The sequence below is a fragment of the Pipra filicauda genome, unplaced genomic scaffold (genome assembly GCF_003945595.2).
Source record: "Pipra filicauda isolate LSUMZ 115617 unplaced genomic scaffold, ASM394559v2 scaffold120_size2142806_pilon, whole genome shotgun sequence".
Taxonomy (NCBI): domain Eukaryota; kingdom Metazoa; phylum Chordata; class Aves; order Passeriformes; family Pipridae; genus Pipra; species Pipra filicauda.
The window spans coordinates 822,874-850,759 of record NW_024103663.1 but is presented as its reverse complement, the minus strand read 5'-3'; the positions used below and the strand labels follow the sequence as shown (position 1 = coordinate 850,759).

The window sequence follows — 27,886 nt, the reverse complement described above, 5'->3', positions numbered from 1 at the left end:
TCCTATAATGTGTTGTCCTCTATTATTTAACCCATAAAACATATATTTCACAGCACAGCAGATACACAGCTTTAAAAAGCTAATGGTCTTGCAAAGTTTATAGTACTGGCTTCCCAGTACTGAAGTCATTGACAGCCTGATTGCTAAGACCAGTCCTCTCAGCAGCCTTCATGAAGAAGACTGCTGGTTCTGGGACTCCGGCCGTTCTGAGCCTTACCTGCTGTCTGCTGCTCATCACTGAAAGATGCAGCAACTACTGCAACCTCTCTGCCTAAGAGATGAGGTACTTATTCTCCAGGTGCCCAAATGGTACCCGTGAGGACAGGCAGTGCTCCTGCTGTCACTTCTGATGCCCAAAGGCAGAATGAGGGAATAAGCTCCAGAGCAGACAGAACCACACAGGTGGAGATCACCACAGCTCAGTGCAGATTAAGGTACCTTCTAAATTATTTTCTCATGTTCCGATGAGCTTCTGTTTGCCATCTGCCCTTTACACAGTCACCATATCATTGTCTGTTCTCTCAGAGACAATTTAATTAGATCTTCTTTCAGTAGGTTTTAATCAAGCGTTATGGGGTTGCTGGTGAATTATTTACAGCCGTATCACTTGATGGAACACTCGCTCTGCTGAAGGTATCACATAAGTGACATCTGGAGCAAAGAGTGCAGCTGGCTTTGACTGAGGACCCCACTTATGTTCCTTGGGGTTGTCTAGTTGACATCAGACAAATGTTGGGTTATGTGAGCCCACTTTCCTTTACAGGAGGAGAAACTGAATGTGACTGTGCTGAAAACAAAGGAGTTGAAGCAGTTTAAAACTAGGGTAAGAGCTGAATTTAGCTCTAGTCTCTGCTGGCTCAGTTCTTTTATAAGTGCCTTTCAAGGCTGAATACCTTAAGCAGAGTGGCCTTGACCCTCACTTGAAGCTCCAGCTATTTAAACACAAGTACTGTTGTACTGTCTTCAGACTTGATCTGATATTAAAGTGTGTTGTGAATGGGCAAGGGAGTAAAATACAACACTTAAGCAGCAAAGGATAATAAACTGAGAAAGTGGATATTTTTAGAATACAGAAGTATTCTCTTCTGCCTTATTTCACCCGTCCCTTAAGGTGGTGAAAATTTTACAGCTGTAAGATATCCTTTCTTTTCTCAGCTTGCTGATTGCATGTTTCAGCAGCATTGCTTTTGTCCAGTTGAGCTCCCGTTCGGTGTGACAGCCCCAGTGTGGGAGGGTACCAGCCTGCCTCCTCCCGAGGATACCTGGAACTTTACAGCAATAGCCGTTCAGCTCTTTCACAGCATCGAGAATCAACACTTAAGGTCTTTCTCTGAATTTTTAAGTGCTTGAACCTTTTCCTGAGACTACTAATGAGCTGTTAATACAGTTGGGAATCAAGAATTGCATCTAGGAAAGCGACTCCACCATTACCCAACCCATGTGTTCTTTCAGTGGGAAAGTGCAGTTGTTTGACTTCAGGAAATGATGTTCAGGGAGGTCCTGGAAACCCCCCAAGAGACCAACAGACAATTTAGCAGGTCATTGTATCTCGTTGGAGATCATCGTTTGTCATGAGCCTTTTGTGAAAGACAAGGCTAATTTACAATCTTATTGTGTAGAAATCCTGGATGTGTCAGCAGGCTTTGAAAGGCTCCTCAGGAGGAACAATCGGGGTGAGAAGTTGTGTACTCTACAGTTCCCCCGCAATAAGAGGGAGGACTGCCTATACTCAACCCATGCTCTTTGATCCTTCCTCATTCTCCAGAAGGACCAAAGACAAGAAGGGAGTTTTGATGTTGGCAAGTGAAAGAAAGCTAAGCACATTACAGGCTCACTGAGAGGAACTGAAAGCAGTCTGCCTATTCATGAGAGGTTTCTACTAGCCATGGTTTTCTAACTTCTCTTGGCAAGCAGCTCGGGCAGACACATTTCAGAGAAAGTGCTTCTAGTCCCGATTTTATTTAGTGTTTGGGATAGGACAATGTGGACGTGGGGACTAGAAGGGACTTAATAGCACCTGCATTGTGCTGTCATTCTCACAGTGCTGTTGCAGATGGCCTGGCTGGGAGACAAAGGGAGCCTTAGCATTGCTTGTCTGGGTTAGATATCTGGGGCACACTCCTGGCAGGTTATCTGCTGGTCTCAAGGTTCAGGTTCAAGGGAAACCGTTGGCTTTATAGGCTGGTCCCTCTACTTTCAGCTGCTGTGGAACCCAAAAGTGTTTTCCACTCTCTTTGTGCAGAGCCTACAGTTCGTATGGAACTAGAGCCAAGACACAGCACTGAGTGAGGAGCACTAAAGCCTCCCTCAGCTGTACTTTGCTGCATCCTACTACAGCCTTCTGTGAAGATTTGAGGCTGAAGAGACATTTTGCACAGCTTGGTACCCGTCCTTGGGGATGAGGCTAACTGGTGTAATGGGCTCTGATTGCCTGTCCCAGCCCGTAATCAGTGAGCTCAGGCAGCTCATGGGTCAAACTCGTGTCATAGGCTGTTAAATTTAGAGTTTAGTAGGGCAGCACAGCCAGTGGGGAAGGGGAACCTCTGAGCTGGACAAACAGGTCACACAGGTTTCCACACACTTTGTCCTGGGTGAGCAGAGCACCAAGGCTGCAGGAGTGGATGCTTTCAGGTAGGAGCAGCACCAACACTTTGTAAGATCAAGGTTTAGTAGAGTTGAAGCTCCATCAAGTACTAGAGTGTTTGAGTTTAGTTTAGCAAGAATCCATCAGAATAGTCACTAATTTGACTTCCTTGCAGTTAATTATTAAGTTCCTCCTACAAAGCACCACTGATGTAATTAAATTTAGTTTATAACCCAAGATTAGAGCTTCACTTTAGTCCTTACTATAGTCTTTCCTGGAGACACCAGCTTGGATATCATGATGTGACCATTTGTGCCATCTTTAGGGAACAGAGGTCACATCCTGCTTTGTCTCTGCAGAGGTGACTCCTCCACTCCTGCTCTTCCTGTTGCCTCACTCTCTCAGCCCTTGGCCCTGCAGAGTAGCAGGGGAGTAGGAAGGAAGAACCCGTCCAGTACAAAACCTCATTTAACACACAGTCAAAGACACCCAGCAACTCAACAGCAGTTTTACAGCAGAGTAAAACACAGAGCTCACCTCATAACTTCAAAACAGAATCAGGAAAAAGCCATAAATAAAGCCTTTCTGCAACACCATCTTCTCCTTCACAGCCTTTCCCCACATGCCATGTTTAACCCAAACTTCTCCAGACTCCTTCATTCTCATTGCAATAACATCCCACCAGTGGGATGGTCCTGGGCTTTCAGAGAGGATTTTCTACCTGTAATCCACTGCAGGGAAGTGCCTCCTGTGGGTTTGGGTGAGTGGCTATCCAGAGTGCTGTACTCCCTTGTTCCTGACTGCATAGCAGGGAATTTCTCAATTCCTGTTCACCCTCAGGAATCTTTAGCCTTCTGCAGTCAGTGAAGGGATACAGGAGGAGTGGGGGTACTTGTACACTAGGAAATCAGGAGTGCTTGGAGAAGGGACACTTAAGCTGAGGATACCTCAGGAATAACTGGATAAATTCAGAATGCTGTGTTGACTGTCCTGTACCCTAACTGGGAGATGTGATTACTCATGGTGTTGCATGACAGCTGGTTTGGGAATACTGGGAATAAACTCCTGATGGGAGGCACATCTGAGACCTCCTGGGCTCTCTGCTCCCTTGCCTTTGCTTGCACTTGGAAGTCAGGGACACTGCCCAGAGGTTTGCCTGAGACTGGGATGCTCCTGATTTTGTGAGAGCAGGCAGGGTAACCCCAGGACATGGCACTGCAGAGAGGGGGGCACTGGAGTGGTGCTGGGTGGGTTTATGTGTCTGTGTGCTGAGAAGGAAGGAGAGCTGACCAGGGAAGCAAACTCTGTGATTCCCACTGAGGAATGGCATCCCCAGCCTGGAGGGAAGATAAAGCAAACTCCCACAGTCCACTGACTTTGTTTTACTTTTTAACTGTTCCAGGAGTCTCTCGTAGAGCTGAGCTGTGGGGGACCTGCTTTACCTGGCAGCTGAATCTCAGTTACATGCACTGATTTTTCAGTCCTATATTTCGTGCCTCAGTGCCTGTACACAGCACTCTGGGAGCATTCCCCAAAACTGATGAGCAAACTGCAAATCTCTGATCCGTCTGCATGGCAGAACATACCAAAGCTTTTCTTTTTTCCTCTTGAAATCTGAACTAAGGAAGCTTGCTTTACAGGTTCAAAGCGTTTTGAACAGAGTGGGGTTTAGTGTATTTTGTTCTTCCTGACAATCCCAAAATGCAATCTCATAGCAGCTTGTTAAAATAAAGCTGTTTTGCTGTTTTAAAAGAGAGAATGTGGCAAGTTGCCACATTCCAGTTAAGCAATTTCCTATAGTTGACATATTTTTTTTTAAATGTGTGTTTTTTTCAGCCATGTCCCTCCTCCCTTTCACTGCAAGAAGCAAAAAAAAACCCCCACAACACAGAAGGCCCCCCCCATTAATACTTGAAGCAAATTCCAATTCCTGAGTCTCATCCCTGGAGCAGAACACAGAGCCCTGGCACTGGGAACTGTAGCATGTGGGGCAAACTGGAATTTTTAAGAACTCTGGCTTTGTTAGAAATAGCATTTTCCTTCATGGGGCTGGTAGATTTGCCCTTTTTTATTGCAACCAACCTCAAAAGCAACTCAACTGGAGAATTTTTGGGAATCCCACCCTTACAGATTTTAGTGCCAGAGGAATGAGCAGGTGGTTGTGAGCCACGCACTGCTGGGCCTGATGCTGTTCCAGGCTGAAGCAGTGAGGCTCACTCCAAATGCCATGTTCCTCCTCCCTGGAGGGGGGGTGGGAAGGCCCTTGCTGAATTCTGTGGGTGGATGTGCATCCTGAGAAATTGGGGTTTGGCAGGTGCACATAGGAACTGAGGGACTGATTGGAGAGCATCTGCTGAGTAATCAAAAAGGAGGGGCAGGCAAGTCCTCAAGGTAGTGAGTAATGCTACAGCTTCCTATTTTTGGGTGACTGTGCTCAGTCTTCTCCCCTTTCTCTCTCAATCAGAAGAAGATGATTGGCAGTGGCAGTGTTGTAGGGGCAAGACTGGCCATGCAGGGTTTTTGATGGCAGGCCCTGGCAATGGGCACCAGGACATGGAACACCAGGAGCTGAGGAGTGGCCTGGGCAGCCACAGTGCTCGTGTGGAGCTCCCAACCCCTGCCTGTGTGACCTGACTGAGCACAGGGCTCTCATGTCAGCTCTGCTGGGGGGGCACAGGCAGCACCTAATCCAGCATTCTGGGAAATCAGGGCGTCTGGAAGTTTCGGATCATTTTAGTGTTCTTGGAATCAGATCACGGCTGGAAAGCTAATAGTAATCTGCTGCTAATTATTTGCACGTTCAAGATTATACTGTAAACAATCTAGTTGAATTTATAAATTCCCTTTGCCAAAACACAAAAGAGATATAAGACTCTGAAGGAAGGATGGAGGGATAAAGTTTTTTGTTTAAGACATTTTGGACTCAGAAGCAGATTCTAAAGCAGGACTCCTGACACGTAGGGAATTTTGTTCACTTATCCTGGGCTGAGCAGATGTAAGTTTTGTATCTGTGGGAATCCTCAGACAGCTGAGCTGTGGAAGGAGAGGTGATGTGCTCTCTTTTCAAACAAGCCAGATATTGTGTGGCACTGACTTTGTGCCTGTGAGACAGGTAAGCAGCTCTGTGCAGCACTGCTGGGTCCCTTCACCGTGTATAGGCCTTCCCTGTGCTGCTCTGGAGTGTTTTGTATCACACCTGGCAGGAGGTGTAGTGGAGTCTCAATGGCAGGTGTGGCATTGCATCCTTGGGAATTCAGGGTTTTCAGTAATGCCTAATGTATCCATGTGCCTTTTGGAGAGATCAAGATGAAGTACTGTAAATGACAAAACCATGAGTGATCTTTGCAGAACGATGAAGAGCTGCTTGGCTGCAGTGAAAAAATCTCAGCTCTTATGGCATGAATTCGTGTCCAGCACTCAGAACTGTTCACAGGCAGAGAAATACAACACAGAATCCCTTTGTGTTCCCCCTGCTCCTTAGGAGGGGAGGATTTCCATGACAGAGTAGCACACAGGCTGTTACAATGGCTTTTTCTTTCCTCCTAGGCAGTTATGTTTTTGTGTCCTTTCTGTCGCTGTGGCTCAGGGCAGTGAGTCCCTCCTGCTCTGAAACTGCCCCCAGAGCCTGCTCAGCTGTGCTCCAGCACACAGTGGGAGGAGACGCTTTAAGACAAAAGGGATGTAACTAAGCACATGCAGTGGGGTGGTGAAGGAGTATTCTGGAGTGTTTCCTAAAGAGCCTGCAGAGCATGGACAGTGAAAGGTGTAAAGCAGAGAAACGCAATGAAGGCAAGCAAGCGTATAAATCGCTTTGCAGAAATGGGATTGTTTTCTAAATTGTGGAAGTGATGGAAAATGTGAGAACTTTTTCCAGTCCCCAACTGGAGTGAAAAGTCAGGCTCAGACTTTTCACAAATTCTGCATAAAATAATTTTTGGATGCACGAGAAAAGTGCTTAAACTCTAATCCTGAACTGGCATATTTCCTTCTATTGTACATTTAATGCAGAAGTGTTTTTAAATGTAGGTTTTTATTAGAAAAATATGTTCTGAGAACTTTAATTTGGTTCCATAGAATGCTTTGAAAATGAGAAACTTGCCTGAAACACTTTCATGGAAAAGTCTTGGTTTCAGCAAACGGTGACAACAAACTTGTCTTAAACAAACAAAACCAAAGAAAATCCAACCCCAGCCCCCACCTCCTGTTCTGCTCAGGCACAGAGACAAATGTGCTGTGTGAAGTTTATGTGGAATTCACAAAAGTAATGGATATTGTATCTGCCTGAAAATGCTGAGCTTGGAGTTTGTTATCTTTGTATTTGTGATCTTTTTTCAAGTGTTGATTCAAATCTTTCCAGGCTGCTGTATGATGCCAAGTAGCTGTTGCAGAACTGGCTAGTTTATGGCTGCTTATCAGTCCCCTCTGTATTTTTTCTCATACAACTATTACTGGGTTGGCAACTGCATTTTCCTCTGCTTCCTAAGTGGGCATAACATGGTTTAGGTGAAACTCTCAGAGTCACATGAAAAAATGAGTTCAGGTGTCTCCACTCTAAATCCTGTATTTGTACTTAAGCAGACGATAGAAACCCCACGTGGTTGCTAAGGGCAAATGTGAACCAGTAAGAGAGAGCCCCAAAGAGATTTTGGGAAAAACAAAATGTGAGCAGTGAGCCATGGCAGCTTTCTCACGCAGTGTCTGTGAAAAGAGAAATGTGACCCCAGTCCTTGCCAAAATAGCTCCATTCTTTCTAGCAGAAAGCCAATAATTTGGAGCATTTCACAGAATAAGGTTTCTTAGCAAAGATTCCCAGGGTGCAGAGACAGAACGCCTTCAGCTCCAAGACCTGCAACCTGCTCCTACAGAGACTTAACATTTTTCTGTACAGACCTCTTCCCCAAAGCCCAGACCAGCAGCAGTCTGCAAAACTGAGTGTCAGGGGGAGGAGGGAAAGGTGGAACTCTTGAAGTGCTCAAATAATTGAGTGAAACGAGCAGAGGATTTGATTTGGTTTGTTTTATTTCCTTCCCTTGGTCTGCTAATAAGCCCGAGTGCTGCAGAACAAGCAGCTAATCTGTCTCATTCCTCAGCCAGTACGTGAGGGAATGGAAGAGACTAAAGGTTTGTGCATGGATTTTATCGAGGCTACAGAAATAGAAATGTGGAAGACAAAAGGGAGGTGGTTGGGAAGGCGAGGGGAAGAGCAGTGTGTTAGGGACGGCACTGTGGGCAGTAAACTGCCCCATTAAAGGAGCTTGGTTCCTCCTCTCAGTGCCCTCAGAATGGATGGGGAGTGGCCAGGCCAGGCATGAAGGTGTTCCCTCAGACCTCCCTGCCTGGGAGAGCTGGGGGTGCTCAGGACCTTGCAGAGGGAGGCTTGCAATGAGGAAAGGGAAGTGCAGGAATACGACGGGGACCTACAATTAGTCATTCCCTTCCTGACCTTGCCGAAGGAAATGTCTGGCTTTACATTCTCTGCTGTAAACTCTCCTCCTTTATTTGGCTGTAAGTTTACACATGCACAGATTGGTGGTGTCTTCATTTCCACCTCCCCTGCCATCAGTCAGATATACCTGAGAGTTCTTTTACAGCTGTGTGATTAGTGCAGTCGTAAAAATTATGGAGGATATTCTCTCTAAAGGCACTTTAAGTTTTGAATTTTACAGAGAGATCCATGAGTTGTAACACAACTTCCATCCCCAGAGCATGGCCTGGTGCTTTCCAGATCCTGAACCTTCTGTAGTCTTTCTCCCTGTCACTCGCTGCCCTTCTGGCTGCAGTCGCTGTAAAGCCCACAGGGGATTGTGGGTCGTTGTTTTCATTATGGGAGGAGAGATACAGTGGGTTTGCAAAGATACTGAATAATTACAGTTAGAGAGGCATAGTATTAGTGTTATCTTTGGGCTGCATTCACCTCTGGAGGACTGTGTGGGCTACAGCGGGGAGTTATACAAGGGATTGTTTACTGCAGTGCTTTGAGAAGCCTGGGTGGTGTTGGGATCTGAGCACCCGACAGACTCGTAGCACAGGGTGCACTCTGACCAGGAACTAACCCTGAGCACAGGGTGCACTCTGACTGACCAGGAACTGAGCCTTGTCCATGCTCAGACCACCCTCAGACCACACAACCACCCCTGTCTGTCAGCTCCTAACGCTGCTGAGGGCTCGGGAATCCGGCCTGCAGGGCTCTGCTTAGGAGCCTGCAAGAAATAGGAAGGATTTGAGCCTACGGTTCCCCAACTGTCAAGGAAGATATATTCAGGGCAGATCTTTGCTTGGGGCAGGGAGATGGCAGTCTTTGATTTCTTGAGGCTCTCCAGATTTCTGTCAGTGCTGTTGTGATGCAGGTCAGTGTCTCAAAGGATGTAGAATCCCTAGAAGGGATCTCAGGAGAACCTTTCCGATGTCTTGCCAAAGAGAGAAGCTTCCCCCTAGTCCTTTTCTGACAGATGCCTGTTAACTGTTGTTGAAGACCTTGGTTTAGGGCCAAGACTATTGAACTGGACTTTGTGAAGCGTGAGCTGTGGGTTCTGGACTGATGGTGATACTCTCCCAGATAGTCACCAGTTTGTTTGAGCTATTGGAGATTTGGTTGTACCTGCCAGGTACAGGATCTGGGAGCTCTGGAGAAGGAGTCAAATGAGTAGGACAGGACCTGTGCTTGGACAGAAGTATTTGTCCCAGCAGGGTAAATCCGTGAGCCTGGTGATGGCCATGCACAAATTTCATGAGGAATAAGAAACCTCCACGGGTCTGTGGGTCAGTTTGGAGTCATGATATCCTTTGGTATAGGCTTGGTGCCAGAGGAAGTTCCTGTGCCCTGTAGGGAAATACAGCTAAGCCTAATGAAGCATGGCTGAGGTGAAGAAGCTCACTGGGTGCTGGAGAGCTGTGAGATGAGAGCAGGCAGAGCTGCAGAGCTGAGGTGGCAGCAGCAGGGCAGCTCAGCAAGTGGCAGGTACAGTTCTGGGTCTTGCAGAGCATTCTCAGTCATTCTGCTGCAGTTGCATGTCCTCAGGTTGTAAAGAAAGGGGGAGGACTTTCATTTTCAGTGTTCAGTGGGTGTGAAATCTCTGATATTTAAGCAGAGGACTGTTCCTGTAGCTGCATTAGGCTGAAATCTTTGAAGAGAATCACGTTATCAGGCCCAGGGAACCACTTGATTGTGCAGTTTCATCTTCCCACTCTTAGCTGGGAAGACCTCAACTGAGTGTTTATAGCCTCAGTCACTGGGAGTGTGAAAAAGAGAGGAGGGGAGAGAAAAGGAGTGGTATGTGGCCTCCAAGTGACCCAGAAATGATGCTGTCTGCATCATCTGACAAAGCAGAAATAACATACTGTAGTGTTTGGGCAGTGGCTATTGTGTCAGCCTCAGGCATGACTGAGAGTTCAAAGGAAAATCCATCCATCTGGTGTTCCATCCCTCCCTACCCCTCCAGCTCTCTGTGCTTGTATTTTCTAATTCCTCTCAAGGCTTCCCCTCTCCAGCATACCTTGCCTGTACACTTTCCTGCTGGCTTGTGCTGGGTGCTGTGTGCAGGGTTTGTTTAGCAATGCATTGAGAAACTATTTCCTTTCCTGCTCTGAGCAGAGCAGGTCCCTCGGCAGCAGCCGGGGCTCTGCAGGAGCCGCTCTTGGGGCGGAAGCTGCGACACTGCCCCACACCCTGAGCTGGGAGGGGGACTGCAGGGTGGAACTGCCAGCCAGGTGCTTCTTCCCATCCCTGCCATCCCTCTGACAGCCTCTGCTTGGCAGCAGCTCGGTCTCAGTCCCTGCTGCCGGAGCCAGTGGTCGGAGCAGGGCACTGGAAGGGCTTTCAGGAACTGTTTTTAGAGCTGCTCCTTCACTTGGTGCAAATTATTTTTAATCCTTCTTCCTCTTTCTTGTTTTTAACAAGGTGCTACCACATGGGGTCCTGTGAGAGTGTCAGTGTTACCGAGGTGCTTGTGGCATTCAAAGCAGTGGCACTGTTCTGCAGCCTGTCCTGTTCCAGGGGCTGTGCCTGCGGTGCAGCACAGCAGACACTCCATACCCGGAGCCTGTGGTTGCACATGTGTGATCACTGGAGAGAAACAGGCCTAAGGAAGGAAATACTGTGGCTACTGTTCTAGCACAGCTAGAACCAGAAGCCAGGCCTCACATTTTTAACAGAAGTCCTGCTCATTGCCATGGTTCTTGCTGGATGAGTCAGCTGGGTTCTAGTAAGACAATGTGAATTCCACAGACTGCAGGTCAGTGTCCACCATGTAAGTGAGTCCCTTTTCTCAGGTACTACCTCAAAGAAACAAATGAGTCTGCCACCAGATATTTCTCTGCCACCTCGGTCATGCTCATGGTCATAATATCATCCTTTAGTAGCCTCAGTTCTGTTGTTTTTGAGGGCAAAGGCATGCGGGTGACAAACTGAGTGACCTCATTGTTTTAGGATACGAATAATTCCTTGAAATTAAATGTGTTTTGCATATGTTCTTCTTTAGGTTCTGTATTTTGCTCCTGTGCAGCCCCTGTGCTTGCCTTGGAAAGAGCTTTTTGAATTCCATGCTGACCTCAAGGTTGCTTGGAAGTTTGTAAGATTGTAAGACTCTCCAGCTGAATCCTGCATTATCTGAGTGTTCCTAATGGAAGCACAGATGGGAGGAATAGTTTTGTGTGGTTGAACAAAATGTTCTATGAAAAAGATTGGGTTGGATTCACTGCAAAATGAGCATGTTGTGTGAAAAGGGTACAGACCCACTCTATCCATCTCGCCAAGCAGATTCGGGTTTAAAACAGTCAAAATCAGGCGTTGGTTCAGTTCTCACTATACTGGAAAGGGAGCAGTCCACACTGTTGTAATGTATCTTTACACTTACACACATCACACGGGGCAGAGCAGCACTGACCCTGTCCTGCTGGGCTGTGCCGGGGGTCAGGGCGGGTTGGTTCCTGGTGTGACCACCTGCCCGGGGGCTGACTGAGCTCTCCAGGTCCCAGGCTCTGCCCCAGCTCACAGCTTGCTGTATAACACTGAAATACTCGTTCTTTCCCATCCCTGGATCAACCAGCTGCACCTTTTTTCACTTTAAACTGGATGACTTTGAGAAGGTGCCCTCAAGTGCACTCACATGCTGCTGCTCTCCCAATGGCTGGGGAGATCTTTATCAGTTTCTCACATGGTTGCCGAGCATGACTTCGGAGACAAATTTGGCAAGTCCAATTCTGACCTTTTTATGTTCACTTCAGTGCTCAGGTTGCCTAAGAGGTTTTTTTTTTGCTCTGACCTAGGGTTTATGTATATAATGGCACTGGGGAAAATAGATAAGAGTCAGCTAAAGGTGTGAAGTGAATCCACTTTCACTGGATGCCCTCAGATGACTCATTTGACTTTCCCCAGTGCCCCATGCAGATAAACTCTGAGTTCAGAAGTTTTGTCTTCTGTTTCAGGGGGCAGAAATGCAGAACCTCCCTCCCTCTGTGGTGCTGGTCTGGCCAGTGCAGTGTCCTGCTGCAGCAGGAGCTGCTGTGATGCTTCAGAGGCTGCTCCCTGCCCCCTGGGCTGCTTCTTGGCAGGAGGTTAATAGAGCAGTTCCTTCCTGATTAATTCCTGTCTGAGGCAAGATAGATGATTTGCATTTCTCTTAGCCACATGTAAGAGCTGGGCCATACATTGATCTGATCCTTTTAAAGCTGAGCCAGCAGCTCGGTAGATTGCAGGGCAGGAAGGATTGGTGTCAGCTCACATTTACTGTCTGCTGCCAGGCTCCCGGGGTTTCACCTCCTGGGACAGGGGCAACAGGATCTGCTTTGGAACATGTGCTGGATTTGTGGATTAAATGATGACAGTTGTTTGGTTTGGGTATTGACAAACCCCTCTTCTAAACATTGCAAATGTTTCAAGTCAACAAGAAAAGTTGCAGGCTTCAGAGAGCAGATTACGAGTTTTGTGAAAGTGTGGAAACATGGCATTTGGTTGTGAAATGTATGATTGAATCAAACTTGGTCTCCAACTGTTGATATTCTGAAGAAATTTCAGCTGGCACTTTGGCATAGCAGAGTCCCTGTGCCTGTCCCCAAGTTGTTTTATTTATAATTTCCATTCTGTGCCTTGGTTTTCCCTTTTTGTTGTTTTTGATGGAAAAGAATTGTTTTTGCTGCATTTAGAGGGTATTTCAAGACATGTGGATTAAAAGCATGAGAATAAGCTACGAAAAAGGCAAACTCTTTTAGCTTCTGCTCCTTTCTCCTTGTGTATTTGGATCAAGTGCATTGATTTCAGACTGATTAGGTTTTGGCCAAGTGCAAAAGCTGCAATGGGTTAATGCCTTTTAATGACTGCTGGAACAAGATGCCACTTTTCTAAACATGAATAAAACATAATCGACAAGAAGCTGGGAGAGGATTGACCCCCAAATGCATGAATTTCTCTGGTAATTTCTCTGGTGAGGCACCATAACTATTAACTTTGTCTGACAAATGTTAAGTTGGAATGTGATTTCTGATCAATTAACCAGAGGTCAGAAATACCTGGGCTGCAGTTTGAATACAGAATTCTTCCAGCTCACCCTTGCAATATCTCCTGAATTCTGCGCTGTCTGTGATCTGGTTTTACAGATGCCATTGCTTTCCTGTGCCATGGCTGCAGGACTGCAGCTGAAAAACTTGCTGGTGTCTGCTCTTTGTTTATCGTTGTTTGAATGTCCCAACTGTTGGCTTGAGGTCATGGATATGGGCAAACTTGTGTCTCAAGAGAGCTGCTGTTTATTTTGTATGAATAAATAAAAAAGTACAAGCGTGGCAGTTTTCTCCTAAACTTCCGGGGCCTGATTCTCATCTGTGCTGTAAAGGGGTATTTTAAAAGCGCTGCAGGGAGATGAACATGCATCCAGGAGCACCTTGCAGCACGTGCACCTCTCAGAGCAAGTGAGGTCTGGGTGTCCTGGCCAGCAGCCAGAGCAGGAGGGCTCTGCCCTGGGAACAGCACTTTGCTCCAGCTGCTCCTGGCTCAGCTCCTGTCCTTTCCCAGCTCTCTGGGTTTAAGGCAGTTGGAGTATTGCTGCTTCTGGTGTGGGGTTTGCCATTTGTGCTGAGTAGGACGTGCCATTTAGCAAGCAGGCAGTGAGTAGCTGCCATTGGCTTTATCTCTCAGTCTAGTTTGTGGCTGGAGACCTGCGTGCTGGTTGTGGGTTTTTATGTGCGTCACTGAACCCAGAATTTTTATTATATTCTCAGAAAAGGGTTTTGCAACAGCTCAGCTATTAAAGCCAAACCATGTAGTTTAGTTAAAAGTCTGGGCAGGAAATAACAAAATGAAATTCATCCTAGGGGAGAAGCGTGGTGCATGGAGGGTGGGAAGAGAATGCAAATATACTATTTATAGGACTAGGGGAAAACAAATTTGGACTTGAGGAGTAAATGCAAAGGAGTTATCCTGGGAAAACCAGCCTTGGCCATCTAAGACACTAAGATCTTTGTTGTCAGACTACTTGTCCATTTTGGAGAATTGTTGTTTTCTTACATCCCAACAGAGAAGAAAAGTTTGACATTGAAATCTGTGCTGCATAGAGTCCCTTCCAGCAGTGTCCTTTAGGAGTTGGGGCCATGGATGAGACTTGGGAAGTGAAAGGAACCTGTATTTTTTTAAGCAGTATGAAAATAGCTGAAGCCGGCGCCTGCTCCAGGGAGTTCCTGTGGGACGGGCAGAGCTGCTGCAGGGAGGGAGGGAGAGGTTGCTTCATGTGCCTCTGGTCAAACAGCAGGTCAGTGGCAGAGCCAGGAGTGCAGCCCAGCTCTGTGACATGTGATGCTTCTGGTGTTACACTGAGGTTGGTGGGGAGAACTGGTAGTGGGGAACGCAGGAGTAGTGACTGTCCCTCAGCAGTGACCTGCCTCAAAGCAGCATGCTGTCCTCAGACACTGCTCGCTGGAATAGGACAATGTGGGGCATATATTTCTGGATCATTTCTTTACCTAATTTGTGATTTTTCATTTATACATAGATGCTAAATCCCTCCTGCCTTCTTGGAACAGATTCCGACACCTTCTGTGCTTGCAGTTCCCTGCTTTGTACTGAATCATGTGCTGCTTTTAGGGCATTTGCTTATAATTAGTGTTCCATATAACTAAGTGTGGATCTCTAGCTCCCAGCCCTTCTTCCAGGAAAAATAAACCTTGCCTGATGGGAGATCCTACACTAAAATAACAGGTTACAGTCAGACTGCAGAGCCGAGCTGCTGCTTTACACACAGACTGTGCCAGTTCCAAAATCACTTGCTTCTGTCCCTGGTGCTCCATGGCCCTGAGGTGTGCCCGGGAATGGGGAGGGTGAGGTGGCCCAGGGGCAGCAGCACAGCACAGCACAGTGCCCTGGGAATCCCACGGCTCACAAACACACGGGAGCTGTTTGTCTTCGGCGGGATGTTGGGGTTGTAGTTTGTGCATCAAAATCCATATTGGCATTGACCCTTCCTTCAGGTGGCCTCTGGAAGAAGAGAAGGCTTGGGTGATTCTTGTCTGCCTTCTCTTTTCCATGACATAGCTATTGCACAGTTGGGAAGCTGGGTTTCGTTTGTGGGGGCTGATTTCTGGCATGCTGGGGGCTGTTGAGAAGAGAAGGCCTCAAACTTCCTGCAGCCTCTGTCTGTCTTTGGCCCTTGCCCATCCACTCATACCAGTTCTTCCTTGCTCCTATCACCACCATTCCCAATCCATGTTTTTGGTTAACCTCGCTGCAGCCACTGGGTTGCTAAGACCCTCTTCCCTGAGAGCAAGAGACCTCTCTCATCAGGGCTTTGACTCTCCTGTCCCTGTCTTTACCTGCAGCCAAGTCCCTTTTTCTCATTCTAATCTCTCTCTCCCTAATGTCTTCTGAGGGAAAAAGTCAGGAAGCAAACATGATACATTTGGAGGCACTAAAAACAGAGTCAAGTATCCTGAGCGTAACGAAACCCCAACATTGAGAATGTAGGTTTCTCCTGGTAAAATGGAATTTTAGGACAGATAGACAAACATCACAGTCAGGATCCATGACAGTGTTCAGTCTAAACTGTGGAACAATTGCTTTAGCTGTGGGAGACTAATTCCAGCTCCCTGATGTGGGGGTTCCCCCAGCTGTGCCAGGCAGGTGCAGAGTACAAAAAGCACACCAAGAAAGAAAATTTAAACCAAGCTCTTAGCAGGAAAATACTCAGAACAGCATCTCCAAGCCCCTTTCCAACACGGCTGTGAACAGGAGAGCTCTCTGGACAGGCTGTTGTGGGAAAGGATGTGTGATAATGAGGAAGCAGAAGGTCACAACTAAGGCAGCTGGTGACATGTGTGTGCCCCCTCCCTGCTCTTGAGCTGACTGAAGGAACCAAGCTCCTGTCCTCCAGGGCCATGGGAATTCAGGGCCCTGTTCAACTGAAGGGAGGAGAGCTGGGAGCAGGTCTGGAGCACAGGTAATAGCAGTGTTTCAGTCACACATGCCCCAGCACACCTTGCTGACCCAGCACACGGGCTGCCTTGGCTCTGCCTGGTGCAGGGCACGGGCCCGTGGCAGCCCCTGGTGCCCGTGACAGCCCCTGGTGCCCGTGACAGCCCCTGGTGCCCATGGCCCTGCTGAGCCCAGGACCAGTCCCTCCAGAGCTCAGCTGGCCTTGGCTCACCCTGCCCTGCCCTGCAGCCTGGGGTCTGGCCAGAGGAACCAGACAAGGGGGTAAAAAAGGAAGTGCTGTCAGCTCCTTTACGTAAAAAGAGGTACTGAGACTGAGAACAATTGGGTGGGATTTCCAAGGTAATTTCTTGTAGGCCTTGTGCTCCAAAGCCATGTTAGGAAGTTGTGGTGAAAAGGTTCCTCTGGTGTCAGCAGGCTGGTCAGTATGGATGAGGAGGGATGGCTGAGTTTCTAGGCAGCAGTCTTGTATTGCACAGCTGCCTCTCCTGGGAATGGTGCTGCTGTGCCTCGCTGTGGGCATGGCAGGGAGACTTTGGATCACTTTGGGATTCACACACTTTTTGATAAATCTCAAACTGCACAGCACTGCTGTCAGAGTTCAGCGTGTGGGCAGAGACAAACTTGTTACACCTGATAAGGTGTAAGGGGTTGGATTGCTCATAACACAAACCCTCAGTTAGCTTCATAGGAAAGCACTTGAACCCTAAGAGGAGAGACATTATAATGGCCAAAGAATCCATGTTTGTTTTTTTCTTTACATTCTTAGTCTGATCTTGTCCCAAATGGTAAAATTTGTTGACTAAGAACATGTTTTGGTTTATAAATCACGGATCAACTAACTTGCTTTAAGGCATTGTTTTGTTAGGAAGGTTTTGAAGCTTAAGCCTGCCCCACAGGAATTTGTGACACAGTGAGCAATCTTTGGAGAGTATTTACTTTCTGATGAGCAAACATCAGACACAAATAATATTCCTTCTTGCTGTCTTATTCTTCTGTGCCCAAAGTGAAGAATTCTGTGTAGTGCATTTGCCACGAGATGGTCAGGTGATAAAAGCTTTGGAATAAAACTTTAGAATAGAATAGAAGATGGTCAGCAATCAGCTAGTCCAACTGCCTGAATTTTTGTTCTTTTAAGTTAACTGCTTTTAATGTTGATTTCTTTAGTAGAAATGCCCATCAGATAACAGCCTCAGAGTCTGTGGGTACTTTGGCTATTCCTGCCTCACTGATCTTCTAGACCAAATGAAGACCAGATGTAAGAGAATTTAACAAACACGCAGGACCAAGGGACGAGCAGGCAGATGGTCCTGCAGGTTGGGCTCGTGCTGCCACAGCATCCCCAGAGAGGTCCTGTGGACATGTGCAGTGCCTTCAAATGAATGTAATTCATTGTTTCAAACGGTTGGGATCCCTTGTGTATTTTGGCGAGACACTCAGGCTCTGCACAGCACTGTTGTTGATGGGGGTTTAGAGCAGAGTCTTGCAGGGATGGGCCCTGCAGGGTCCTGCCTTGTGCTGGAATGTTGGAGAGCAGAGCTGCTCGCAGTGAGGGAGATGCACTGGATGGATTCCCCTGAGTGCTCAGAGGAGTATGTCAGTGTTCTGTCCTGAAGGAGCCCTGCTCACACCCCAGCAGCCCTTTGCACCAGCCCTGCCTGGGGGGTGACAGTGTCCCAGGGCCTGAGGCTGGGCTGTGTTGTCCCCACAGGTGAAGCTCATCGACTACATCCACCGGCAGCGGCAGTGCAAGCTGAGCGTGCCCCTGAGCGACAGGACGGCCGAGCTCAACAGCTACCCCCGCTTCCACGACTGGCTGGACATCGTCAACGTGAGGAAAGAGGTCGTGCAGGTAAGGAGGGGAAGGCAGCCCTCAGCACGGAACCCTCCTGGCTCTTCAGAACGTTCCAGGCTGCCTGCGGGCCTTAAGTTAGTTCCTGAACTTTCAGGCAAGATGGGAGGGTGTGGGTACACAGGGGGACCTGTGGTGGGAAGGGAGCTTCCTCTCTTCCCAGAGCAGTGCTGAAACCCTCCCTTCCCATTGTCCTCCTCCCAGAGTTCCTGGGCATCTCCTCACACCGGCCTTGGAAGCAACACTCACACCTACTGCTCAGGGTGAGACCAAAGTCCTGCACCACCAGGGCCTCCTCTCCTGCCCCCTGGGTCTGAGAACAACTGCACCACTTAATCACTTACTACCTTTTAGATAATAACAGTACACTGCCACACTATGTTCTGCGTCACATTAGCCAAAACAGAACCAACATTACAATTACACACACAGAGCTCAGTCCACTCACAGCTAAACAAGGCAGAAAAGGTTTTTTCCATTCTTTTTCCCGTTTTTGCCTCTGTAGGCCAGGTCACAGTGTTCTCATTCAGCTTCCTTTGATCTTTAACCAAAAATTTTGTTTAACTTCAGCAGAAATCTGCCCAAGTGAAAAATTCCACAGATTTCCATGGGAATTATTCCAGTGGTCTCTGGTGGAACGGGATGAGTTCAGGACCGAGTTGTTCCTTTTATTTCCTACTGTTCATTTTGAATGTGGTGCTGGTATTGCCTTCCAGCCCAGCGAGGTTTTGGGTGGCACAGCTGAAGGTGCAGCAGTGACAAGAGAGGATAAAAGCAGCCTGTGCCGTGGCCAAGCTGCCAGGCTCCCAGCTAGTGTTGTTTCTAAGGTTACTGGAACTGCCTGAGCCTAAAAGAATGTCTTTGTAGCTCTTTATAAATCCTTTGTGGTGCCTGCAGAACTGGGGGCAGGGAGGAGGTGAAGAGAAGGGGGGAGGGAGGTGGACAGTTCAAATCTGCCCCATCCTGCTAGTTCAGGGAGCAGAGAGGGTTGGGACTGCCCTTCAGTGTGTGTGGTCACTAAAAGGGGTGAACAAATTCGGGTTTGGTCTAAGGTAGGAGGAATTCTCCAGCTCTTTCTTATTTTGATTCATGCTCTCTTGCTGCCCCCTCCCAGGCAGTGCCCAGTGTAGGGAACTTCCTTTTGTTCTCTGGGACGGAATTGCAAGAGGTGTACAAAGCACTGAAATTCTTCTGGGATTCCAGATGTATGGTTAGTTTTTAAGAGTTCTGCATCCATTTCGAGCAGCTGCAAACAGCTTCTGTAGCATCTGTATTAGCTGGACAAGAGAACTGCAGCACCTGATGGGTCATTAAAATGATTTCTGAGTAGCCATGTGGGACAGGCTGTGAGAAGTGGAAATAGATGGGCTAATAAACTAAGTGCTCTGTTCTTGCAGTGCTTTTTTTTTGGTCCTGTTACTGCACTGCCCAGAAAATAGCAATGCAGCACTGTTGGTGTTTGGCACTGCCATCAGCACAGTGCAGGGAGCTGTCTGGGATGAGCTACCTTTCAGGAATGTCACAGGTCTCATGGGATCATCCCTGCTCTTGCTTAGATTTCATAGAGCATGTTGAACTGCATTTCAGCTGAAAGTTTTCAAAATGGAAATCACAGACAGCAGGAGCTTTAATAGATTAGTTATTACATCCTTTAGAATGGTCTCCTGCTTTGTGCACACAGCCTTTACAGAGATGGCTGAGCAGCTCACCCAGTGAAAATGGAGACCCTCGAGTCCCTGCCTGGTTCTGTGTACAAGGGACACTGGGAACAGCTTCCCAGCTCTCAGATACTCTCAGCTCGCTGTAAAATGGAAATAGCCATACTGGGTTTCCTTCTTAAGGCTTCCAAAAAGTGCTACAGAGGGAAGGAAAACCCCACAAGTGTTGTCACAGTGAATTCATGTAGGCACACAGCCCTCTCTTCTTGGGCCTTTTAGGCTCTGCAACTAGTTGGAGGAGTTGCCAAGTACCTGTAGAGTCTCAGAATAGCTGCACCAGGGGCTGCCCTGAGAGCTGACCAGAGCAGCAGGCACAGCACAGGGGGAGGTGCAGGTGGAGGGCTCTCTGGGCACCCTGTTGGTCAGGGACAGATCAGGAGAAAGGCCTGAGTTCATGGGTTTTTTGCTTTTTTAAAGGGTTCTGATTCCCTTTGCATTTCTGGTGTTGCTGGAAGGAGTATTTTGAAGATTGTGCTAATCTGTGACATAACACCTTTGAAAAGCAGCCTAATTGCAAGAGTTCTTTGGCTCAGTGGTGAGAGAAACAATGCTCTGTTTCTCTCTCTCCCCTCCCCTCCCCTCACCCCCCCCAGTCCTCTCCCAAATAAAGCTGCCATGCAGGGAAGCACAGAAGCTCCCAGGCTCTCCTGTCAGAAATAGAGCACCAGCTCCAATTTAGAATATCTGCTGACTCCTCCACTCCAGAGTGAGGACTATTTTTGCCCAGTGACTTGCTCTAGACACTGCGAAGCTCGAGCGCTCCGAAGCTCTGGCAATTCTAATTGCCGTCTTCTTGTTGGGCTCCTTTATTTCTTTGAAAACCTATATTTAAAACAAGAATAATGACTGCTTGTAAAACCCTTTAGTTCTGGAAGAGATTACAGCGCTAACAATGCACTGTTTATGGCGTTGGGCAAGAGCTAAAGCTGCCATGGGCAGGGACAGCAGCGAGCCGGTGACGCTGCGCGCGGTGCGAGGGCTGGGCTGCGCCGGCCCGGCGGCCCTGCAGGTACGTGGGGAACACCAGCCTGGGCTTTGGGGGCCTGTTTGCTCTCTGTGAACGCAGTTCTGAGGGGGAAGAAACTGTGAACCCCCACCCCAGCCTGTGCTGTTCCTATTGCTTTGTTCTTGTTCCTCTACTCGGTTTCCAGACAGATTTTTATCACAGCAAATGGTGGCCCGTGTGGAGCAGGCTCTGCTTTGGAGCTGGGCTCACACTGTGCTCTAACTTGCTTTTTAGGGATTTATTTTTTTTTAGGAAATGCTGGAGTCCTTGTTTTTGGCTAGGAGTTCTAGAGATAGATTAGCACTGTGTATGTGTGGTTTAATACTGAAAATGGTTAAATATGGTGGATTGAAACCAGGCAAGGAGGTACTTAAACTGAGATCTAGAAAAGACAGGACAAGGAACCTTACAGACAGAAGGTATGTTTATGCTATATAGTGGTCTCAGGGGGATAAAAGTTGCTCTGAAAATGGTCCTACAAAAATACAGTGATCTGGATTGTCCTGTTCCCCTTGGGAGCTGGAGTTGGGAATTGAGGGGGGAGCAGGAGGGAAGGAGGATGAGAACAGAGCACTGTCCCCACTCTTAAGCTGATGGAAGAAGCCTCTTGCAGAGCTATTTACTGGGTTCTGGGCTTGGGGCGTGTCTACCAAAAGAGGAGATTAAAAAAAATTTCTGTTGCCTTATTTTCTTCAGCACAGAAAGCAATCCTCTCTGCCTTTACGTTGTGCTTCCCAGAAACATAACTTGTATTTGTTCCCACATGTAACTTGTCACTGTCTTAAAAAGTAACTTAAGAACAGAGTCATCTCCTTATCATCTTGTGAAGCATGTCTGGGCCGGCCGTGGAGCAGGGGTGGGTGTCAGTCAAGCCTGGAAGGCTGTTTTTAGAGTGGGTGACTGCCATGCACGGGGAAGGCACATCCTGACCAGGAGCTGCCATCCAGCAGCAGGGCTGTGCACCCAGGGGGGCTGTGGGAGCAGAGGCAGCAGTGCTGTGGCTGTGGCTGGTTTATGGCTGTTCCACCTGGGGGATGTATTTGACTTCCAGTGTAGGTACTTTCCTGTGGGACCTCCTGCCTGCCTGTGGAGCCCATCTCCTTCCTCATTTATGGCCAAGTCCTGCTTGTCAGAGCAGAGCTGAGCAAGGCAGGGGCACGCTGGGCACAGGGGGAGCAGAGCAGGAAGAGCTCATGCCTTGAGCAGGAATTGTCTGCCCAGAGTCTCCTGCTGCCCCTGGGAAAATCTGCAGAGGATGAGCCAGTGGCCAGGGGTTGGTACCATGAGCCCAGGGCAGAGGGTGCTGTTTGCATGGAGTGTGGTCCAGCTTGAAGCAGATCAGTTGTCAGAGCAGTGCTGAGGGTTTTCTGTGCATGCATCCTTGCTTTGGATGGGGATAGAAGAGGCAGATCTGCCTAAGCCTATCAGGTTTCCACAGCTGTATCCTCCCATCTCTGTCTGTCAGCATATCTGCATGAACAGGCCACGAGGACTGTGGCTCTTTGCTGGGGATTTCCATGGGTCTGGCAGCAGGAGCTCTGACTGGACCACCAGATAGCAGAGATCCTGGATGTGCTAATTGTGTATATGCAGATTAACTCTGTCCTGCAGGCTTCCTTGAGCTAAAACTCCATCACTGTGTTCCAGCTGAAGGTCCCTCCCCAATGTAAACAGCTCTTGGAAAATATTCTTTCCCACTGCAAGGGTTCCCTTCCCCTGCCAAGGGTGCAGGTGCCCCTGGCAGCCTTGTTCAGGTGAATCATTCATGGCCTGAGGTCGGCCCCAGGCTCCTGCTCTCCCTCGGGGTCTGCAACTGCTACCTCTGCCTTCCACAGAAGTAGTGACAGCAGCAGTCCTGTCCCAGAGAGCCAGGGGAAGGGAATGCCCCGAGCCTGGCAGCTCCTCTCACCCGCCTGCTGCGAGGGGGGCCAGCGAGGAGGGTGATGTCAGGTGAAACCGTAGCCTGGTTATGCTCACAGCTTAATGCAGGCTGGAAATTTCATGTGAGAGGCTTTCCAGAATGCCCATAAAATCTCCAGGAATTTAATAATGCAACAATTTTTCAGTACCTTCTTCTCCAGGCACCAGAAAACCAGAGCAAAATAACAACTAGCAGGCACAAGATGTTCTTAAGAGCATCTTTACATGCTTTGCTTAGAGCTATCAGTGGGAATTTAAGCACCTTATGTAATGGGCTTTCTCTTCCAGCATCTGCTGTTTCACGGGAGGATGATTGGAGAGGGAATGTATTGATTGAGAGGAGGCATTTGGGGCCTTGACAACTGTCCAGCTTTACAGGAAGAGCTGTGGCTACTGGGTCGAGGAGCAGGTCAGGCTGATTTTGCAGAGTGCAGCAGCAGCATTAGCTCCATAGGCTTATCTGCAGGGTGGAATCTTTACCAAAAATAACCCCTCCACTGTGTTAGATACCAGCATTTTTGCCATGTTTCAGGGATTTAAGTTGGACACCAGACAAGATTAAAGACTTGTGTGAACTCTTCACCCAGACTAATTGAGGCTAACCCTTGGATGGCTCCTTGGATGCAGTGGTACTCACTCTGCTCTCTTCAAACGTGTCCCATTAAGTGCAGTCTGTGTCTGATAAGTGGGAGGGCTTTATAGGAAAGTCCTTTTACCTCTTGTAGAGAGGAGTGATTTCCTGGTTTGGGCTTTTTAGCATCACTTCTGCCGAGCAGAAGCCTTACTGTGGTAAGGCTTTAGATTTACTGAGGTGCTGGAGATTGAAAGCAGGTTCTGTCTTCTCCTGCTCTTTCTCTCCTAATTAAATCTGACCTTATTATTAGAATACTATCTGAATACTTTGCAGCTTCCTCTGTCAAGGCAAGGTGTGCCCAAGGAGGTGGTGTTGAGCTTGGCTTTAATGCAAGCCTTTAACCTGCATTTTTAAAGCTTTTTTTTGAGAAGCCTCAGCACCCACTGAAGAAGCAGTAAAGGGTAGTGAAGTAAAGAGAGGTCAGATGGACCCACATTTCTCACCCTCAGTGCTGGGGGTAACCCCTGTGCAAGGACCCAGAGTTGCACTGAGGGGTTGGGGCCCACCACATGCCCCTCTGCAATGGACCCTGTCAGGGCCCTTCAGGGGGCCACTCTCCCCCCAGCACAACAGCTGAGCCAGGGCAGCAGCAGAACCTGTTCCCAGAGCCCCCCTGAACTAGTGGCCTGTCACACTGGCTGGGGGCTAGCACAGAGCTAAAGCATTGCAGGCCAGTCTTACAGGGATCAGGTTGGCCAGTTTTATATTAAGCCACCACATATGTGCAGCACATGAGTGGCTGTTTAAAGAAAGCCTCTTACTGCCCCTCCCTCCCCCTCGGTGAAGGCTTATTTCTTTTGTCGCGTGTCATGGGGGCTGGCAGCAGGTTCAGAAAGTCTGAGCTCTCCCAGCTCAAGGTCACTGGGATTGTTTAAATATAATCTCCTTTTCTGTACTTTATACTTTCCTACAACTCGCTATTCTGTCTTTATAAAATTAAACTATTGAGCAAAAGAGTAGACTGGAGTTTGCCTGTGGGCCCAGGCCCCTCTGTCAGGGTCTGTGTGCTGGGAGTGCAGAGCTGGGGGGGCTCTGCTGCTCAGCTGGACCATCCCAGGCCACACACTGAGCTGAGAGCACAGAGCAGTGAACTCAGGCTGTGGAGCCCCCTCAGAGACTGTGTCCTGCAAACGGATGGACAAAGGGAAAAGTCCCTGACACTCGGAAGAGCTCAGTAGTTTGGTGTCTTTTAAAAATTGTTTTCAGGTGTTTTCTCTGCAATGAGGAAGGCTTGAATCCTTGATCCAGCTGGAAGGCTGGTTCCTGCCACAGAACAGGCATTGGAGAAACCAGATCCCCAATGGTCCTGCACCAGTCCCACCCCAGCTGGCCCTGCATTCCAGCTGCCACTGGCAGTGGGGGGAAAGCTCTGCTTTCTGAGGAAACCTCAGGTTTCTTCCACTTAACCAACTGACTCACTGACAGCTCTAATAAGTTACTGGTGACATGTGTGGCAGGAAGGCTTGGGAGGTGAGGGGATCCTGGGTGACAGGGCTGGGGAGCTCCTGCTGGGATCTGGGATGAGGCTGCTGCCTAGAACAAGGGCTGTGTAGCCAGGGTTGTTTTCTTAATGGGGTGAGGAAATGTTTCAAGATAATTCAAAAATTACATCACTGTAATCGCGCTTACTCCGAGACTGTGACAGCATGAAATGGGATAAATGTTTTTGTGAGACACTGTTTTCCCTTACACTTAACAGGGCACCATTGGCTTCCCTGCTCCAGAGCCAGGGGCACCTGGGGTGGGGTAAAGAGCTGTCTCCATGTTGCACTAAACCTTGGCCCACCTTTGTCCGGGTCCCTTTTTGTGTCACCAAGGGCCTGCCCCCTGCGTGGCAGGACAAAGCTGCTGCTGTGAGAATCCAGGGAGAGGAATTCAGGGGATTCTGGGGAAAGGACAGACTGTAGGAAGGACTTGGGGCAGTTCTGTTGTTCCCAGCCCAGCTCTCTGGGGCTCTGTGTGGGCAAACCTGTGCTGCCTTCGTGCTGCAGTGTTGGAGCTGTGCAAACCCATCTCGGGTGCAACTCTGAGCATCCAGACCCCTGGGATGTTGTCCTTTGGAGTGTGATATCAGAGCAGGGTTCCCAGGAGATAGATTTTGCACTGTTTTTACTGGAGTCTTTGAGCTTCCTGCATTTTATCCAAGTGGAAATCATTCAGGAATGGGCTTTTTGGGGGCAGTCTTACTCCTGCATCACGATGCTGCAGGTGTGCAGAAAAATGAGTAATAATACCCAGCATCAGCTGGGATGTCTGTGCTTTTGTTATTCTGCAAAGATTAATTATGGAAAAAAATCGATCCAAACTTCATTGAACTCTGGCTCTGCTCTGGCCCTGCTTTGTGCTTGCTGCTCATTTAAATTCCTGGGCTCTCCTTGAGTCAGCTGTGTTTTGTGTTTCATCCGGCTCAGGACATGTGACAGAAGATGCAGGATGTGTTTCTTAGACTTCTGCCCTTTCTTAATTTACTCTTTTTCTTTGCTCCATGCCACAGTTACTAAAAATGGAAACTCTGTGATTACCCTCCATGTTACCACCTACAAAGCTCCAAAGGCTGGGGCTGTTCAGCACTGTCACAGCTCAAAGTCCTGCGTCAGCTCTCAAAAGCACAAGTCTGGATTAAGAAAGATGCAATTGTTAAAGGACATTCAGCACATTCACATTTGCTTTGGAGTCGGAAGTGAGGTTTAAGGACTAGAGGATTTCCAGCGTTCTGTTTCTCCAGGCACTTAGACACAGTTTTGAGTTTCCCCTTCAGATAAAAGTTCAAACCCTTTTATATAGCTTGATTCCAGGAGCTGAAGCTTTAGAAAAGAGGCCAAATATTGTGAAATTTGTGATCTCATTGTGAGAGTAGGCAACAGGGAGGTTTGTTTAGGCAGAACTTTCAGGGAAATTCCTGGGTATCTGGGCTAAATATCCTGGTTTTGTTTATTAACCACAATTGCTGCAGACTTACACTGGAAACATTTGAATGGGGGAAGAGAGAGAGACACAGCTCAGTTCTGTGTCAGGAAATACCAGATCGTTTTGTGCTTTCCAGGCTCTTGTATCTTTTGTGTCTGCCTGATCTGAACCTTATCTCTGTGGGGGTTTGGTGTATTAAGACGTAGTAGGAGTTCTGCACAAATATCTCTCCAGGCAGGATACGGGTAAGGCTGGTTCTCTGATGGAGGAAAAATGCATGAGGAGGAGGAGGAGGTCGCTATCTCTGTCAAAACATTTCTTTTGTGTTCAAGAAAAGAAGTAATTTTCCTCACTGTTTCTGCTTTTCACTTCACTACTAAAAAGCCAAATATCTTTATCTGACGTTTTTTCAGGTTTCAGGCCTGTTTTGGTTCTGACTGCTATTTTTAAGGAAAAAGTTGTTTCATTGGTAGCTTTGCAAAAGTACTGAGTGAAAGCTTTCCAGTAGGGGAGAAGACTATTTCAATCACCTCTAAACCTGACTTAAATACCAGCCAGTGCCCAGCCCCAGTGCTGCAGAGCACACTCACACATGGGGCAGGGGGCAGGGAGCAGCTGTTGGGCACTGCTGGATCTGTTAAGAGAGGGGCACTACCAAACTGAGTAAATCATGAGTCAGACCAGGCAGTGAGACAGGGCACTATTCAAAGTATGCCAGAACAACAGGTGACAGTCCTATTTAGATATGGACAGTAAAAAAAGGTGGCTTGTTTTTCTGCAGAGGATACCAGAGGAGCTGACCTTGGATGCCTTACTAGAAATGAATGAGTCAAAGGTGAAGGAAACAATGAAGAGGTGTGGTGCCAGAGATGAGGAGTGCTCCAGGCTCAACGGGGCACTGAGCTGCCTACGGAAGGTGACAGAATCAGGTACAGACTGTCTTGTTCTCACATGGGATTGGGGTCTTGGCAACCCAGGCCCATCCTGCTCCCTTTCACGTGAGAATCTGCAAACCCTCCAGACAGTGTCTGTGGTATATTCTGTAACCACTGTCAGTTTGCAGCTCTTGCATGTCCATGAAGATGCACTGATCAAACACAGCTAGAGACCTGAGCTGGATTTGGTTTTGACATGAAGTCAAATAAATAAATGGAAATAAATGTATGAGGAAATATCCTCTCCTACTCAATAGACTATATCTTTTTTCCCTCTCTGTTCAGAGTTGTGTCTAATGCTCCAGTTCGTCCTCCATCAGTCAGTCCACATCCTTCACCTAACAAATACAACCAGATTCCGTGTATGTGATCCCCTCCCCTCACATTGCCAGCTCAGAGAGAAGCCCTGTCACCTTCCCCAGGCACTTCCAAAGGCACTGTAAAATCTGTTTGTACAGGAGCCTCTCCTAGCAGACTGGTGCTAACATGCATTACATCTTTCTTTGTAGCAATTATCAATCTGTCACTGAAAGGTGATGTTTCCTGTTGGTATTATGACAGTTCATTCATTTGCAAGTCATAAAGATTAGTTAATGGAAAAGTCAGCAAACAGCTCAGTTTCATATTTCCTTTTTTCTAATCTTTCTTGTCCCAGGCTGTCAAATATTTCCCATCCACACTGTGTCAAAGCAGCCATTGCTCAGAAGTCATGGCATTCACTTAGACAGAAATGGCACTTTTAAAAATGCAGGTATATGTCTCTCAGAAGCCAAACTCAGGCCCTGTGCTGAGATTTACCAGGCTGGGCCTCGCTGAAGGCCCTGGGATCTCCATCCCCATGGAACAGGCACGACACCCCCTGCACGGGGGCACCTCAGAGCCCAGGGCAGCCCGTGTGGGTGTGGAGGTGCTGCCCCGTGTG

General features: G+C 48.0%; 1 protein-coding gene across 5 annotated transcripts in view; it reads left to right on the top strand.

The window, feature by feature from the left end:
* The window catches only part of KSR1 (kinase suppressor of ras 1), a 53,423-nt gene that overhangs the window by 11,047 nt on the left and 14,490 nt on the right, over window positions 1-27,886 (top strand). For 4 of the 5 annotated variants that reach the window (XM_027751664.2, XM_027751665.2, XM_027751663.2 and 1 more), the window contains exons 2-3: window positions 17,704-17,844; window positions 26,811-26,958. In XM_027751664.2, the coding sequence (XP_027607465.1) occupies window positions 17,704-17,844; window positions 26,811-26,958 (289 nt within the window). Of the gene's footprint in view, window positions 1-17,703; window positions 17,845-20,219; window positions 20,572-26,810; window positions 26,959-27,886 lie in introns of those variants that run through there. The other variant, XM_027751666.2, reaches the window with a different exon arrangement.